Source organism: Petromyzon marinus, chromosome 57 (assembly GCF_048934315.1).
Source record: "Petromyzon marinus isolate PM22_M1 ecotype Great Lakes invasive population chromosome 57, UKy_Petmar_22M1.pri1.0, whole genome shotgun sequence".
Classification (NCBI taxonomy): Eukaryota; Metazoa; Chordata; class Hyperoartia; order Petromyzontiformes; family Petromyzontidae; genus Petromyzon; species Petromyzon marinus.
Genome location: NC_133723.1, coordinates 6,282,329 through 6,300,716, shown reverse-complemented (window position 1 = coordinate 6,300,716; position 18,388 = coordinate 6,282,329). Strand labels below are relative to the sequence as shown.

General features: G+C 50.0%; 1 protein-coding gene across 7 annotated transcripts in view; it reads right to left on the bottom strand.

The window, feature by feature from the left end:
* Positions 1–9,917, bottom strand: part of ZFR (zinc finger RNA binding protein) — a 31,271-nt gene extending 21,354 nt beyond the window's left edge. For 3 of the 7 annotated variants that reach the window (XM_076052707.1, XM_076052709.1, XM_076052713.1), the window contains exons 1-7: positions 9,759–9,917; positions 9,368–9,446; positions 3,575–3,884; positions 2,756–2,866; positions 2,518–2,635; positions 1,719–1,979; positions 675–904 (exon numbers count right to left, since the gene is read on the bottom strand). In XM_076052707.1, coding sequence (XP_075908822.1) covers positions 675–904; positions 1,719–1,979; positions 2,518–2,635; positions 2,756–2,866; positions 3,575–3,884; positions 9,368–9,446; positions 9,759–9,900 — 1,251 coding nt within the window. In that variant the 5' untranslated portion in view covers positions 9,901–9,917. The remainder of the gene's footprint in view (positions 1–674; positions 905–1,718; positions 1,980–2,517; positions 2,636–2,755; positions 2,867–3,574; positions 3,885–9,367; positions 9,447–9,758) is intronic. The other 4 variants (XM_076052710.1, XM_032975766.2, XM_076052708.1 and 1 more) reach the window with 3 other exon arrangements.
* Between the last annotated feature and the right edge of the window lie 8,471 nt (positions 9,918–18,388).

Here is an 18,388-nt window from a genome sequence, read left to right as displayed (position 1 = left end):
CATTGCAGCGCGAGCGGCAGGCAACAGAGGCAGGCAGAGGGTGACTTAGACAAACATGGACTAATGGGACGGGAGGAGGCACCAGAGGAGAGCAGTGATGAGGACACATCAGCAGGGGGGACATGACGATGACGATTGCAAAAAGGGGAAGGCGGTGGCCGCTGCTGCTAGAAGCTCGCGGACCCAGTGGCCTCGATAAAGGGTTGGACGGGAGAAGAGAGCTGCGTACACCTTGTGCCACGCAGGGACAGCTCCCGCTGGAATTCCCCCTAAGCTATACTGCAGCAGAGCGTTGGTTTGGTTGAGACGGGTTGTACCGCAAGGAGTCCAGAGCTGCAGCTGAGAGAATTTATCAAACGACATATAAATGCAAATGCTTTAAACAAAGAATTGCTGCTCCATCCACTGCTGGATGAAGGCCTCCCCACGTCACGTCGATTACGTGCGCTGTGTGACCACGCTGGTGTGCACGTACGGGACGGTCAAGGTCAGGGTGGGTGGGTGGAGAGCTGGGACCGGTTCAGATATCAATCGCCGCTGGTGTTAGCCGTGGCTAGGAATCGAACTCGGGTCACAGTGTTCACGGCACCGCCGGGTCAACTTAAGAAAGGAAAACGGGCGAAACGGCGAGGAACCGCCGGCGCCCGGCGCAAACCCGTCTCGGCCAGGATCACCTGCGGCCCGGCACAGCTGATCTTGCAGACGTCGCAGTAGTGCAGCTGCGGCTGCTTGGGCGAGAGCTTGGGCCGCGGCGGCTTGCCCTGGAACGCCGGCCTCTTGGTGAAGGTGCTGGCCCCCCAGGGGGACACGTGCTTCTGCTGCTGCTGCTGTTGCTGCTGCTGCTGCTGGTAGTAGGAGGTGGCGGCCGAGTACACCGCGGCCTCGTAGCCCGAGTACGCGCCGCCTGCGAGGGCGTGCACGCGGGGTCACGCGCGTCAGGGCAAAGCCACGTAGAGTGCAAATGCGCGTGTAAAGAGAAAGATCTCCCGCGTAGCTGTGGCAAGGGCTGGTAGCGAGCGCCTATGAAGGCCGGCACGACACACGAGGGGGTGGGTGACCAGCACCAGGCCCGGTCGTCTTTGTCTCCCAAGTGGCATTCATTTAAGTGGTATTCATTTAAGTCTGAGTTGACAGAGGGGAAGGGTAGGACCACTTCAGATAATCGCCACTGTTTTTGGCCATCAACGAGAAGCAAACGCGGTTTGCCAGGTTCGTAGTGCGGTTCTCTAACTACTGCACCACCACTCCCAACAACAAAAGCAGCCATTTGCTACTAAGTGGCAGTGACGTCACCATGGCGCTTGTGCCAGGCCATGTGCACTTTAAACCCACGCGGAGTGTCGAACGCCTGCTGGCTGCAGGTCACGGGACAGACCCACACACATTCACACATACACATCCCCCACATGGGACGGATGCCGTGGCGTACCCACGAACGCAATGGTGGGCGCGGTGCTGTAGCTCGTTCCGACACGCAATCACGCCCCACGCAAGCGCGTCACACACACACGCACGCGCGTCACACACACACACACGCGTCAAACACACACACGCACGCGTCCCACACACACACACGCGTCCCACACACACTCGTCCCACACACACACACGCGTCCCACACACACACACGCGTCCCACACACACACACACGCGTCCCACACACACACACACGCGTCCCACCCACACCCACGTGCGCGTGCAATCCCGGGTGCGGCGTACCCGTGTAGGTGACGGGCGTGGTGCTGTAGCTGGTGCTCTGCGTGTACGAGGGCACCACGGCGGGCGCTGCCGCCACCACGGGCTGCACGGCGGAGCTCACGGGGTACACGGTGTAGGTGCTCGTCGCCGTGCTCGGCGTCGCCTGCTTGATGGCCGTCACCTGGCGCGGCTGCTGCGTCTGGGTGAACTGCGGCGTCGCCTGGCTGAAGCCGACCTTCTGCGCCGCCGACACGGACAGGCTCGACGTTATCGGCGGGATCACTGCGGAAACAACGAAGCGGAGAAACGAGACGATAATGGCGATGACGACAATGATGGCTGTCGTTTACATTTGTAAGGCGAATTTCATCCGTAGATCCCAATGCGTTCCTTACTCGAATCACCGTAGAGGCCAACCGGACGCTGTTTCTAAACGAGTTCAACGTCTTTTATCTTTTATAACGGTCTTCTTCTTCTTCTTGTCGTGTGGCTGCTGATGTAGACGGAGAGCAACAACTACAATGTCACATTCAGGTGGTCAAGCCAGATAATCGCGTCAGGAGCAGCGGAGTGGTATATCATCGCCGTGATGTCTCCTTCGTATTTGTCGATCGGGGCATTGCGTCCTTATATGGTCTGTTCTGGATGACAACGGCCACACATCACTACTGGAGAGTTTTTAATATTCCATTTGTGCATCAGGTATCCGCAACAACGGTCCACCCACCTCGGATTAGCACGGTTGGCTACGTACGGTGCGAAAGAAGTTCAACGTATGTACATCCCGGCGGACGTTTGGCCGCGTCAGCCAGCGACTCACCGCTCTGATAGTACGTCTCGGCACCGGTGTGCTGTGGCTGAGACACGGCCGGCTGTGGGTAGTATTGCTTATCATAGCCGACGACCCCAGCCGATGAGCGCACGTAGGTGTAGGTCTCCTTGGGTCAAGGGTTAGGGGAGAAATAATAATTCATTAATTTTGAACATAAACGCGGTTGAGGCCTTCTGGTCATCACCCCCCCCCCCCGCCGACGCACGCAAAACCAGGCCTGCCTCACCTGGTTTCCCTGCCCGGGTCCTTGCATCTCCCAAGGCAAAGGGAGGTGTGTGACATCATGCATGTGGTTCCTCCTATGGCCGATGACGGCAGCCATGGCCTGCGGAATTAGCTGTGGAATATATTGCTACATTTTAGCCAACCCCTTTGGCGAATGTAACCCGGTCGTCCGCGGGGTAAGTTCTTTATGAGAAAAAAAACACACGCAACTTTGCAATCCGCCCCCCCCTTATACACACGAGGTCAACCTTCGTGAGAGTTATCGTGACCCCTCTCTTCGGACAGTCAGACAGAGCCAATGCATTGAGGACGTTGACCTTAGTTGTGAATCGTCAACAATGACGATGAATGGGCCACAGTCTTTGTGGGGAGCCTCTTAACCTTGCTGTGGTTTTCACACCTGATGATGATTGCTTGTGCTGCAGTCGAAACGTCGTGAGAATTTTATTGTTTTATATTTTTATTATTTTATTGTTTCCCTTATACGTGACTTTAGCGAAAGAACCAAGGATAAGCCTCTTAACCTGTATAATTCACAAATCCAGACATTCAGGCGCTCACAACACCAGACGGGCAGGCTCATGGCATTTGAACTGGAGAGGTGGGGCTATGGGGGGGGGGGGAAGGCGAGGAGGCGGCGGAAGTGGGAAGACATGCAAGGAGATGGGGAGATGGAAAGGGGGTTTATGGGGAGAGTGGAGGGGATGGTGAGATGTAAGGAAGACGGTGAAGAGGTGGGGAAGAACGGCAGAGGTAGGGAGACGGAGAGGAGACAGCCAGCCACAGGCGGTGATACGAGCGCACAAGGCAGGCGCAGTACCTGGTAGTTCTGCGTGGTGGTGGGCGGCGGCGGGGGCGGCGGAGCTTCCTGCTGGCGCTGCGCGTACCCGTAGTCGGCGCCGTGGCTTGCTGCGGCGGCGGCAGCGGCGGCGGCGGCGTAGGCGCCGTACGCCGGCGACGCCGCCACAGTGGGGGCGGCGCGAGCGGCGGCCGCGGCTGCCGCCGCGGCCGCCGCGGCGGCCGGGGTGGCGGCGGCGGCAGCGGCCGGGGCGTAGACGGTGGGCGCCTGCGGCATGGTGTAGCTAACGGCCGTGGACGGGTGGGAATAGGCCACGGCCGTCGGCTGCTGGCTGCAGAGCCGCGTAAAGAGACACCGGCACGCGTAATGCGGGCGTTTAACGATCGGCGTTTGCACGGCGTAACCATTTGTTAAAAACGACGTCGTTGTGGTCTTTAACGTAGGCTGGGGACTAGCGACGCAGAGGTCGGCGGTTCGATTCGTTCTCCCGGTGCAGGCGGTCGGAAATGGGCAAGTTTCTTAAATCCCCCCCAACCTCTATCCACCCAGCGGTATAAAGCGGTTCCTGATCCTGGGAAAAATCGGCCCCAACATCGAAGCCATCCTCCCAACAAGCTAGGTTTAGGCCCCAAAGAAGCTGCAGTGACCGAAGTCCCGGCCTTGACAACGAAACATCGATGCCGGATTCGAAAGCGAAGTCAGGCCCAGCGCCGCTTTCATCCACCTGTCGTCAGCCTACAATAACATTTAGAAGCAAGGTCTCTTGGTGAAGCTGTCCACAATCCTACCGTTTGTGCCTGAGCACTGTGGGCTAATCTGTAAAATGCTGAGCGAGTGAATGTCGCGTGCCGACCTTGGCGAGAAAGTCGGCGCACACCCCGCACCCTGAATAACGCGCTTCACCAGGGGGTCCGCGCTCGGAGCTGAAGATGTTCAGCGTCTACACACGAGCCATCATCCCGCAAGTCCCTGTCCGCGGACAGCCTGGCCCCGGCTACAAGGGGCCCGCAGCCTCGGCGCAGCGGAGGCCACTCCTCGCGCCGACCTCAATCAAAGTCAATGGCGGGGCAACTTCTGGAAGCGGCGAGCGACACCGAACCCAAGGAATTCGATCGTCGTCGCAGCAGTGCCGAAGCCACACTCAATGCCGCGGGGGAGGAACAGGTGTGACGAGACCCGAACCGGACTGATCTAGGCGAGATACTTGACGGCACGCTGGCTTTTAATGGCCGGCTAAAAAAGGTCACCGGCAAAACCGAGGGTGAACCTCATTCACACACCGGCCAGTTACAATGCTAGGGGGCCGATGGATTTGCGCTTCGGACATTGGCCATTGCCTTACGGCGTACTCAACCGCACAGAACTGCTGCCCCAGTTCTGACAAAAAGCCGCAACTGTCGGCCCAGTGACACCCAACTGAACATTGCCGAGTGGATCATCACTGGAACTTTAACATCTACACCAGTGCCTCGGCTTCCCTGTACTCTCAAATATCGCACCACCGGGTAGGTGCCACCACGCTGCAACACTCCTGCATGAACTGCACCGATCGGAAGTCGACCCAAACCTGCCGATCAACGACGATTCTAACAACATCCCGCATCCGTGGCTGAGGTCCAGAACTTGGAAGTTTTAGCATCGAAATTTCATGGACCAAACACCTGATCAGCGATCCCACCATCCACTGCCAGGCTTCCACAACACACAGCTCATCAGCGACCCCACCACCACACAATGCCTGGCTTCCACCTTCCACGGAAACAATGGACAGCGGTTAACAGGATCTGCATAAACCACGGATGATGCGGATACCTAACGCACAAGGGGAAATTCAAAGACTTGCTCCTGTGTGCAATTGTGGCTAATAACTCCACACCATAGCCCACGTGACTTCACACTGCGCTCAAAATACATTTAAAAGCAAGAGTGGGTGGGTGTATCTGAAACTCAACAACTCTCAAAGCAATTGAATGGCTAAATCACTGATAACTGAATATAGTTGTTCTTCATTGACCATACAAAATATCCCCACCTCTTTCGAGAAATCTGGGCAGCATGGAAGAGTACGCCAAATACTCTTGAGTGGTTCTCAAGAGCTCCCTCTAGTGGAGACACTTTGGCCAGTAGTTGTGTGAGAAAGTAACTGCAGGGCTGCATCTTTACCTTTCCCAACAACCGATTCCCAAAACGAAATCGTGAACCTGAATCATGACAATAGAATCGTGAGAAGGGAAAATCATTGCTTTCCCGATCAAATGTTGTCATTCATTTACAGAGGAAACCCTCACCGAGTCTCAAGACTCTCTGTTTTCTGCTCAGGTCCTGCTGATATCTGGCCAATTCGTTTAGGACGAGTGTTCGGATTTACGCGGGAGGAAAACAAACTCAAATAACTCGGAGATAGAAAACGACACGCATATCATGGGGCAACCCTTTAAGAATCACGGGTGGATTCGGGTGAACCACACTTGATGTGCAGCCATCTACCGGCCACCTCGCAGCCCACAAGCTTTTGGGAGCCTCACAAACCTGTGGGGTCCACCGACCACTGTCCCTCCAGAATTAGAATATTAATTTCTATTGGAGGAATCTGATGAGCTGTAAAGCTATTTTAAACAAATGCCCAGTATCATGGGTGTGGGCCACCTCATCCGCTTTTATTTTGTCCTCACGCAGCCAAACGCTTTGCGTTTGTTTCAAAAAGCCACAAAGCAAAGGTCAGCGTGGCCCCGTGCTCAATGGATCACAAGGCACCGAGCGCTTATCGATATTGGTGGCCCAGAACCAGTGGTGGGAGTTCCACGTTCCTATGGCAGGGGTCAGTTTCCGCACATAACAGCCACGGGCAATGTCCCCCGAGTGGTTTAGGATGTATTGACCCTGAAGGGTTTTTTTGATGGTCTGAGTCACAAACATCAATGCCATTAATAATTAAATATGCCATTAAGCGTTGCATATTTTACGTGTAAATACAGATTGGCTGAAGCACTACTTTTAAAATTAGTATTAACATTCAATGTTAGAAAATTATATTAATTGTAAAGACATTTAAAAATCAGCTTGATAGTGCACACATTGGTTTTTTTTATGTGGGAGAATTTTCCAAATATGGGAATGTTCCAGTGAGCACAAAGCCATTATTTTTGTTGAGATCACCTTCGGCATCAGTGGTGTGAATTTGATTTCACTATGCGACAGTTGAGCGCAATACTCAACGCTAAACGGCGATTGCTAATAATTTATTTAGGGTGGCCATTCCCCTGCTGGATGAATAGGGGTTTATTTGACCGTACTGAATGGGGGTGGTTTGACCATACTGCACCAGCGGGTCAGTTCGGGCTGGTCAAGGGCAACATCAGAAATGGTTCCGCTATCACTTGCCAGTCTTCTTCTTCGTCGCGTTTCCTGTCCAACCTATATGGGTCTTTTCCTAATATTCTGCACAGGCCACCGCTCCTAGTGTTGTCATTGCCAAATCTTGGAGTGCATTGTGGTGGTGCTGCAAGGCATCTCACGAGGTGATCCACGCTTTGCTTCTCCTTACGAGCACATTGTTTGGTTTGCGCAGAAGCCCCACGATTTCATGAGAGTTGCATCTTGCCGAAACCCACTCTCAGTCTGTTTAGGCTCCGCCATGTGAGCCATTAGGAATTTGAGCCCGATATAAGATCACCACTGGTGATGATTCCTCGCCGGCTCCATTTCCAGTGACGTTATAGCAATTCACCAACCGCCACACATTACCGTGCCTAATATAACAGGCACAAAGTATGAAGTATGAGGAGACATGGGTCCCTCTTTTCTAGACGAGAAAAATACCTTTCATAGTTGCGGATCCTGATTTGTTTTAAAAAAAAATCTTTCCAACAGGAAATCAACATCATTAACAACGTTTTACTTAAACTCAGTTGCGAAGCTTTTGGTGCCAGTGGGCAAAATTTGCAGTGGCAGCGCAAAGCAATTTTTTGCAGCATTCATTGAATTCCTGCACTCGAATCGCCGGGTTTCTAAAAACAACCGACAGCCACAACAACACAAATCAGACTGCAATCAATTACAGAGTTTGCGTGAAAGGGAACACAACGTCCGACCAACAGATAATTTGCCGTGAAGGTCAACGAAGCGGACGATAATTATTAAAAACGTTCACAGAAAATCGATGTTGGTTTGAAAAAAAAATGAAAGCAACGTAATGGGGTGTAGGAGGAGAGTTTTTTTTGGTCGCGATAATTTCCGTTCGCAATTCACACGACGCCTGCTACCAGCAATCGCCGGTCACACAATTCGCCGTCACTGTCAACATCGGCGACACGCCAGTTAATAAACCCTGTGGCAATTTGAGCCAAGGCACAATGGGGCCACCTACTCCGAACAACAACAACAAGCGGATCTGATGGCTCGGTGAATGGAGGCGATTATGCAGTTACACGGTGGATTATGGGCGAGTGGGACCGAACCCACATGATGTGCGGTTTAGTGGCCGAGTTCGTGTATGCACTTGGGTTGGGCGAGCGAATGAACCCGTCGGTGAACGAGGTGGCAGGGTGATGAGCGTCAGGGTGGGATGAGTGGATGGGTACACAGTATACGCTATGGCTGGTGGGTAGGCGAGTGAATGCACAGCAGATGCGACTGTGTAGGTGAGAGGATGGGTGGATGGTTGAATGGATGAGTGGTTAAAAACGGGCAAATGGATGAGTTGAATGCGCAGACGAGTTCATGATGGAGTGAATGTGCAAACTGGTAATAACGTCGAGTGACCAAGAAGATAAGTTAAGACGAGTGGCTGGTCGCGTGAATGTGTACGTGGATGGGCGAGTTTGGTAGGTGGACGGTTGAGTGGACGGGAGAATTTGTGGTTCGGTGATGGATTTGGTGATTCCAGGAATTAAGACGGGCATATGTGAGTATTATCCATGGAAAGGTGGGTGGGGGCAAATGATTTGCATGGTGAATGAATGTGTATGTAGGTCACTAGATGGTTGTGCTTTAATAAGTATGATTCTTCAAAGACACATGCTTTAGCCAGGCAACATCGTGGATTCGTGAACGTTGTGTGTGAATGAATGGGTAAGTCGGTGAGCAGATTGTCGTCGACAGGATAGGTGATTTTGGTGGGCGAGTGGGTAGGTGCGTAGATGGTTGTGTGGATGAATGAAAGGATGAGCAAGTTAGCCGATCAAGAATGTGAACAAGTGGGTCGGTTAGGTGATTTGGTAGGTTGAGTAAATGTGCAGATGAATGATGGGCGAATGAAGGCGAGTGAGGTCGGTGATCTGGTGGTGGTGGGCGAGTGGGGAGGTGAATAGATGGATGTGTGGCTGAATGGAAGGATGAGCAAGTTAGCCGATCAAGAATGTGAACAAGTGGGTCGGTTAGGTGATTTGGTAGGTTGAGTAAATGTGCAGATGAATGATGGGCGAATGAGGTAAGGCGAGTGAGATCGGTGATCTGGTGGTGGTGGTGATGATGGGCGAGTGAGAGAGGAGGAGGTAGGCTCATTCGGTTAGGTGAGCGTGTGCAGTACATGAGCGGACCGTCGATTGACCAAAGCGAATAGAATGAATGTTGTCAACGAACGCGTCCGTCTCTACAACCACACAAACACAGAGAGCCGCAGTCGGGAACGCCGCGGCTTCCCCAACGAGCCCCCCACCACCAACGTGACGCGGCACCCCACACACACCGCCCCCCACCCCCCGCGACAATCACCACCACCATCCCCAACGCCTCGCGGCACACACACACACACCAACACGCGCCACACGTTCTCTCTCGCTCTCTCTCTCTCTCGTCAGTGCATTGGCTCGTCACCTGTACTGCGGGGCGCCGTGGGTGAAGCCGAAGTAATTGCTGGCCGCCATTTTCGCCTCTTCCCCGAGCCGGCCAGACACTGCACCCGCCCACACAAAACCCGCGGCCCAGCAGCAGCAGCGGCAGCGGCGGGGCGGGCAGCAGCAGTAGCGGGCAGCAGCAGCAGCAGCGGCGGCGGCAGCAGCAGGGGCAGCAGAGGGCAGCGGCACACGAGCGAAACTCTCGTCACGATCAATGCGCCATCACGCAACGAGGCGACGTTGGACTTTTCCCTCCCCCCCCCACCCGTTGCCCGACCGACCGACCGCCCGACCGCCCGACCGACTGAGGCAGCGAGAGCCGAGCGCGCGAGTCCCGAGCTGCGCGTTGTAGATGCGGGGCGAGCACTGACCGTAAGTGACAGACACAAGCGGGCATATGGGGATCATGGGCTCCGGCAGAGAAGGCGTGACCTCTGACCCCTCTCGCTTCTCTCTCCCCCCACCCCACTCTTCGGATCGGCGCGGGGTGGAGAGTGTGCGGGGTGACGTCATCGCCCCGCGCGCGTTGGTTTGCGGGATGACGTCACCGCCCCCCCTTTCTCCTCCCCGCCCCCCGCGTGTGCGGCACGACGTTCCGCCCACGCGTTCGTATGCAGGAATGACATCACCGCGTGTCCGTGTGTGGGATGACGTAACCGCGTGCGCGGAGCGTGATGTCGCTGCGCGGTCGTTTGCGGGATGACGTCACCACGCCCCCCCTCGCTTGTGCGGAATGACGTCACAGAATCCCAACCCGCGTGTGCGTGATGACGTCACCGCGCATCTGCGTGTGTGTGGTCGTATGACGTTGCGTGTGTGCGGAGGGTGATGTCACCGCGAAATGCTGTGCGGGATGACGTCGACGCGCGCGTGCGCGGAGATGATGTGCGGGAGCGACGTCACCAGGCGCGGACATTTTCAGTGACGTCATCGGGTTTTAAAAAAACCTACGCGCGATGAAGATTGTTTCGCGTGTGTGACGTCATGTCCATAGGGATGTACAATGTGGCTGCAGCACACACAGCATAGTTCATAGTTCATTTATTAGGTATAGCCCTGTGAGCCATTCGGCTCTTGAATCGGGTGCAACCGCAACAAACAAAAACACGAACAAGAAAACATCTTAAAGTGATAATGTGACTGTGCAAACAGAAAATCCAGGAAAAAAAACATCAAAATATTCCTGAAATAGCACCGTACACCAACGCTGTGTGCAAAAATCCCAGTGGGATGCAAGTCAAACAACAACAACAACTACCACAAGAAAACTTAGATTAAGGCCATCAGTCTAACTCCGTACTACAATAAACTAAAACATGGCAAAAACAAACAAAACAAGTTTTCGAAATCACCAAAATAAAAACCATAAATGCAATGTAACAGTGATCATAGGGACTGTGACCGAATTTTTAACAATAAACTACATAAATAAGTTATAACACCAAAATCTAGAGCCATATTTTAGGCCACTGAATAGCAGTGGCAGCTAGCTTGAGTGACAAACCGACACGCATCTGTCCCTCCACACGCACAATAAATACACGGTATTTACCACGCAGAGGGACAGGTATGGGGAGTGCACGGTATGTATGGGGCCGTCCATAAATGACGTCACGCCATTTTTGACCCCCCCTCCCCCTCATCACGCGGCGTCACAAAAAAGTTAGACCCCCCCCCGCTCAAATATGACGTCACAAAGCTCTGCCCCGCCCCCCCCCCAAAAAATACGAAACATGCTTCAAATCGCTTTAAACTATTGTCATTGTAGTGCGTATTTAATGTGCCGCTGCACTCTGATGTTGTAGGAGAAAACATTTAGCAAAAAGTATATTTAATTAAGTAGAACGTGTTGTCTATATTTATTTAAAGTTGCGCATTTTGATGTGACGTCACATTTCCCCAAACACCCCCCCCTCGTCACACATCGTCACAAATGTCTGACCGCCCCCCCCCTCCCTAGGTGCGTGACGTCATTTATTGACGGCCCCTACGTTGAACTTCTTTCGCGCCGTACGTGGCCAACCGTGGTAATCGGAGGTGCGGGTGGAAGGACAGCAAACTAACACACACAGATATATATATATCGGTGGTTGGGTATTGACTAACATTAGCAGTGAGGGGTGAACTCTGGGGAGTGATACAATGTGTGAGTTACTGAGCCAGCACTGATTGAGAGACCGGGGTTGAGCCGTCCACAGCGGCTTACCAAGAGTAGTCGGTTCACAATCCGGTCTCTTAATGACTTACATAGAGACCCACTGATATTACATAGAGACCCACTGATATTACATAGAGAGCCACTGACATTACATAGAGACCCACTGACATAGAGACCCACTGACATTACATAGAGACCTAGTGACATTACATAGATACCTAATGACATTACATAGAGACCCACTGACATAGAGACCCACTGATATTACATAGAGACCCACTGATATTACATAGAGACCCACTGACATAGAGACCCACTGACATTACATAGAGACCTAGTGACATTACATAGATACCTAATGACATTACATAGAGACCCACTGACATAGAGACCCACTGATATTACATAGAGACCCACTGACATTACATAGATACCTAATGACATTACATAGAGACCCACTGACATTACATAGAGACCCACTGACATTAGATAGAGACCCACTGACATAGAGACCCACTGACATAGGGACCCACTGACATTAAATAGAGACCCACTGACATTACATAGAGACCTACTGACATTACATAGAGACCTACTGACATTACATAGAGACCCACTGACATTACATCGAGACCCACTGACATTACATAGGTACCCACTGACATTATATAGAGACCCACTAACATAGAGACCCACTGACATTACATAGAGACCCACTGACATAGGGACCCACTGACATTACATAGAGACCCACTGACATTACATAGAGACCCACTGACATTACAGAGAGACCCACTGACATTACAGAGAGACCCACTGACATTACATAGAGACCCACTGACATTACATAGAGACCCACTGACATAGAGACCCACTGACATTACATAGAGACCCACTGACATAGGGACCCACTGACATTACATAGAGACCCACTGACATTACATAGAGACCCACTGACATTACATAGAGACCCACTGACATAGGGACCCACTGACATTACATAGAGACCCACTGACATTACATAGAGACCCACTGATATTACAGAGACCCACTGACATTACATAGAGACCCATTGACATTACAGAGAGACCCGCTGACATTACATAGAGACCCACTGACATTACATAGAGACCCACTGACATTACATGGAGACCGACTGACATAGAGACCCACTGACATTACATAGAGACCCACTGACATAGGGACCCACTGACATTACATAGAGACCCACTGACATTACATAGAGCCCCACTGACATTACATAGAAACCCACTGACATTAAATAGAGACCCACGGACATAGGGACCCACTGACATGACATAGAGACCCACTGACATTACATAGAGACCCACTGATATTACAGAGACCCACTGACATTACATAGAGACCCACTGACATTAAATAGAGACACACTGACATTACAGAGAGACCCACGGACATTACATAGAGACCCACTGACATTACATAGAGACCCACTGACATAGAGACCCACTGACATTAAATAGAGACCCACTGACATTACATAGAGACCCACTGATATTACAGAGACCCACTGACATTACATAGAGACCCATTGACATTACAGAGAGACCCGCTGACATTACATAGAGACCCACTGACATTACATAGAGACCCACTGACATTACATGGAGACCGACTGACATAGAGACCCACTGACATTACATAGAGACCCACTGACATAGGGACCCACTGACATTACATAGAGACCCACTGACATTACATAGAGCCCCACTGACATTACATAGAAACCCACTGACATTAAATAGAGACCCACTGACATAGAGACCCACTGATATTACACAGAGACCCACTGACATTACATAAAGACCCACTGACATTACATAGAGACCCACTGACATTACAAAGAGACCCACGGACATAGGGACCCACTGACATGACATAGAGACCCACTGACATTACATAGAGACCCACTGATATTACAGAGACCCACTGACATAACATAGAGACCCACTGACATTAAATAGAGACGCACTGACATTACAGAGAGACCCACGGACATTACATAGAGACCCACTGACTTTACATAGAGACCCACTGACATAGAGACCCACTGACATTAAATAGAGACCCACTGACATTACATAGAGACCCACTGACATAGAGACCGACTGACATTACATATAGACCCACTGACATTACATAGAGACCCACTTACATTAATAGAGACCCACTGACATAGAGACCCACTGACATTACATAGAGACCCACTGACATAGGGACCCACTGATATTACATAGAGACCCACTGACATTAAATAGAGACCCACTGATATTACACAGAGACCCACTGACATTACATAGAGACCCACTGACATTACATAGAGACCCAGTGACATAGAGACCTACTGACATTACATAGAGACCCACTGACATTTCATAGAGACCCACTGATATTACACAGAGACCCACTGACATTACATAGAGACCCACTGACATTACATAGAGACCCACTGACATTACATAGAGACCCACTGACATAGAGACCCACTGACATTACATAGAGACCCACTGACATAGGGACCCACTGACATTACATAGAGACCCATTGACATTACATAGCGACCCACTGACATTACATAGAGACCCACTGACATTACATATAGACCCACTGACATTACATAGAGACCCACTGACATAGGGACCCACTGACATTACATAGAGACCCACTGACATTACATAGAGACCTACTGGCATTACATAGAGACCCACTGACGTAGGGACCCACTGACATTATATAGAGACCCACTAAAATTACATAGAGACCCACTGACATTACATAGAGACCCACTGACATTACATAAAGACCCACTGACATTATATAGAGACCCACTGGCATTACATAGAGAGCCACTGACATAGGGACCCACTGACATTACAAAGAGACCCACGGACATAGGGACCCACTGACATTACATAGAGACCCACTGACATTACATAGATACCCACTGATATTACATAGAGACCCACTGACATTACATAGAGACCCACTGATATTACAGAGACCCACTGACATTACATAGAGACCCACTGACATTAAATAGAGACCCACTGACATTACAGAGAGACCCACTGACATTACATAGAAACCCACTGACATTACATAGAGACCCACTGACATAGAGACCCACTGACATTAAATAGAGACCCACTGACATTACATAGAGACCCACTGACATTATATAGAGACCCACTAACATAGAAACCCACTGACATTACATGGAGACCGACTGACATAGAGACCCACTGACATTACATAGAGACCCACTGACATAGGGACCCACTGACATTACATAGAGACCCACTGACATTACATAGATCCCCACTGACATTACATAGAAACCCACTGACATTAAATAGAGACCCACTGACATAGAGACCCACTGATATTACACAGAGACCCACTGACATTACATAAAGACCCACTGACATTACATAGAGACCCACTGACATTACAAAGAGACCCACGGACATAGGGACCCACTGACATTACATAGAGACCCACTGACATTACATAGATACCCACTGATATTACATAGAGACCCACTGACATTACATAGAGACCCACTGATATTACAGAGACCCACTGACATTACATAGAGACCCACTGACATTAAATAGAGACACACTGACATTACAGAGAGACCCACGGACATTACATAGAGACCCACTGACATTACATAGAGACCCACTGACATAGAGACCCACTGACATTAAATAGAGACCCACTGACATTACATAGAGACCCACTGACATAGAGACCGACTGACATTACATATAGACCCACTGACATTACATAGAGACCAACTGACATTACATAGAGACCCACTTACATTAATAGAGACCCACTGACATAGAGACCCACTGACATTACATAGAGACCCACTGACATAGGGACCCACTGATATTACATAGAGACCCACTGACATTAAATAGAGACCCACTGATATTACACAGAGACCCACTGACATTACATAGAGACCCACTGACATTACATAGAGACCCAGTGACATAGAGACCTACTGACATTACATAGAGACCCACTGACATTACATAGAGACGCACTGATATTACACAGAGACCCACTGACATTACATAGAGACCCACTGACATTACATAGAGACCCACTGACATTACATAGAGACCCACTGACATAGAGACCCACTGACATTACATAGAGACCCACTGACATAGGGACCCACTGACATTACATAGAGACCCATTGACATTACATAGCGACCCACTGACATTACATAGAGACCCACTGACATTACATATAGACCCACTGACATTACATAGAGACCCACTGACATAGGGACCCACTGACATTACATAGAGACCCACTGACATTACATAGAGACCTACTGGCATTACATAGAGACCCACTGACGTAGGGACCCACTGACATTATATAGAGACCCACTAAAATTACATAGAGACCCACTGACATTACATAGAGACCCACTGACATTACATAAAGACCCACTGACATTACATAGAGACCCACTGGCATTACATAGAGACCCACTGACATAGGGACCCACTGACATTACAAAGAGACCCACGGACATAGGGACCCACTGACATTACATAGAGACCCACTGACATTACATAGATACCGACTGATATTACATAGAGACCCACTGACATTACATAGAGACCCACTGATATTACAGAGACCCACTGACATTACATAGAGACCCACTGACATTAAATAGAGACCCACTGACATTACAGAGAGACCCACTGACATTACATAGAAACCCACTGACATTACATAGAGACCCACTGACATAGAGACCCACTGACATTAAATAGAGACCCACTGACATTACATAGAGACCCACTGACATTATATAGAGACCCACTAACATAGAAACCCACTGACATTACATAGAGACCCACTGACATAGGGACCCACTGACATTACATAGAGACCCACTGACATTACATAGAGACCCACTGACATTACAGAGAGACCCACTGACATTACAGAGAGACCCACTGACATTACATAGAGACCCACTGACATTACATAGAGACCCACTGACATAGAGACCCACTGATATTACATAGAGACCCACTGACATAGGGACCCACTGACATTACATAGAGACCCACTGACATTACATAGAGACCCACTGACATTACATAGAGACCCACTGACATTACATATAGACCCACTGACATTACATAGAGACCCACTGACATAGGGACCCACTGACATTACATAGAGACCCACTGACATTACATAGAGACCTACTGGCATTACATAGAGACCCACTGACATAGGGACCCACTGACATTATATAGAGACCCACTAACATTACATAGAGACCCACTGACATTACATAGAGATCCACTGACATATAGACCCACTGACATTACATAAAGACCCACTGACATTACATAGAGACCCACTGGCATTACATAGAGACCCACTGACATTACATAGATACCCACTGATATTACATAGAGACCCACTGACATTACATTGAGACCCACTGATATTACAGAGGCCCACTGACATTACATAGAGACCCACTGACATTAAATAGAGACCCACTGACATTACAGAGAGACCCACTGACATTACATAGAAACCCACTGACATTACATAGAGACCCACTGACATTACATAGAGACCCACTGACATTATATAGAGACCCACTAACATAGAGACCCACTGACATTACATAGAGACCCTCTGACATAGGGACCCACTGACATTACATAGAGACCCACTGACATTACATAGAGACCCACTGACATTACAGAGAGACCCACTGACATTACAGAGAGACCCACTGACATTACAGAGAGACCCACTGACATTACAGAGAGACCCACTGACATAGAGACCCACTGACATTACATAGAGACCCACTGACATTACATAGAGACCCACTGACATTACATAGAGACCCACTGACATAGAGACCCACTACCATTACATAGAGACCCACTGACATTACATAGAGACCCACTGACATTACATAGAGACCCACTGACATAGGGACCCACTGACATTACATAGAGACCCACTGACATAGGGACCCACTGACATTACATAGAGACCCACTGACATTACATAGAGACCCACTGACATTACATAGAGAACCACTGACATTACATAGAGACCCACTGACATAGGGACCCACTGACATTACATAGAGACCCACTGACATTACATAGAGACGCACTGACATTACATAGAGACCCACTGACATTAAATAGAGACCCACTGACATAGAGACCCACTGATATTACACAGAGACCCACTGACATTACATAAAGACCCACTGACATTACATAGAGACCCACTGGCATTACATAGAGACCCACTGACATAGGGACCCACTGACATTACAAAGAGACCCACGGACATAGGGACCCACTGACATTACATAGAGACCCACTGACATTACATAGAGACCCACTGATATTACAGAGACCCACTGACATTACATAGAGACCCACTGACATTAAATAGAGACCCACTGACATTACAGAGAGACCCACTGACATTACATAGAGACCCACTGACATTACATAGAGACCCACTGACATAGAGACCCACTGACATTACATAGAGACCCACTGACATTACAGAGAGACTCACTGACATAGAGACCCACTGACATAGAGACCCACTGACATTACATAGAGACCTAGTGACATTACGTAGATACCTTCATACATTACATAGAGACCCACTGACATTACATAGAGACCCACTGACATAGGGACCCACTGACATTACATAGAGACCCACTGACATTACATAGAGACCTACTGGCATTAC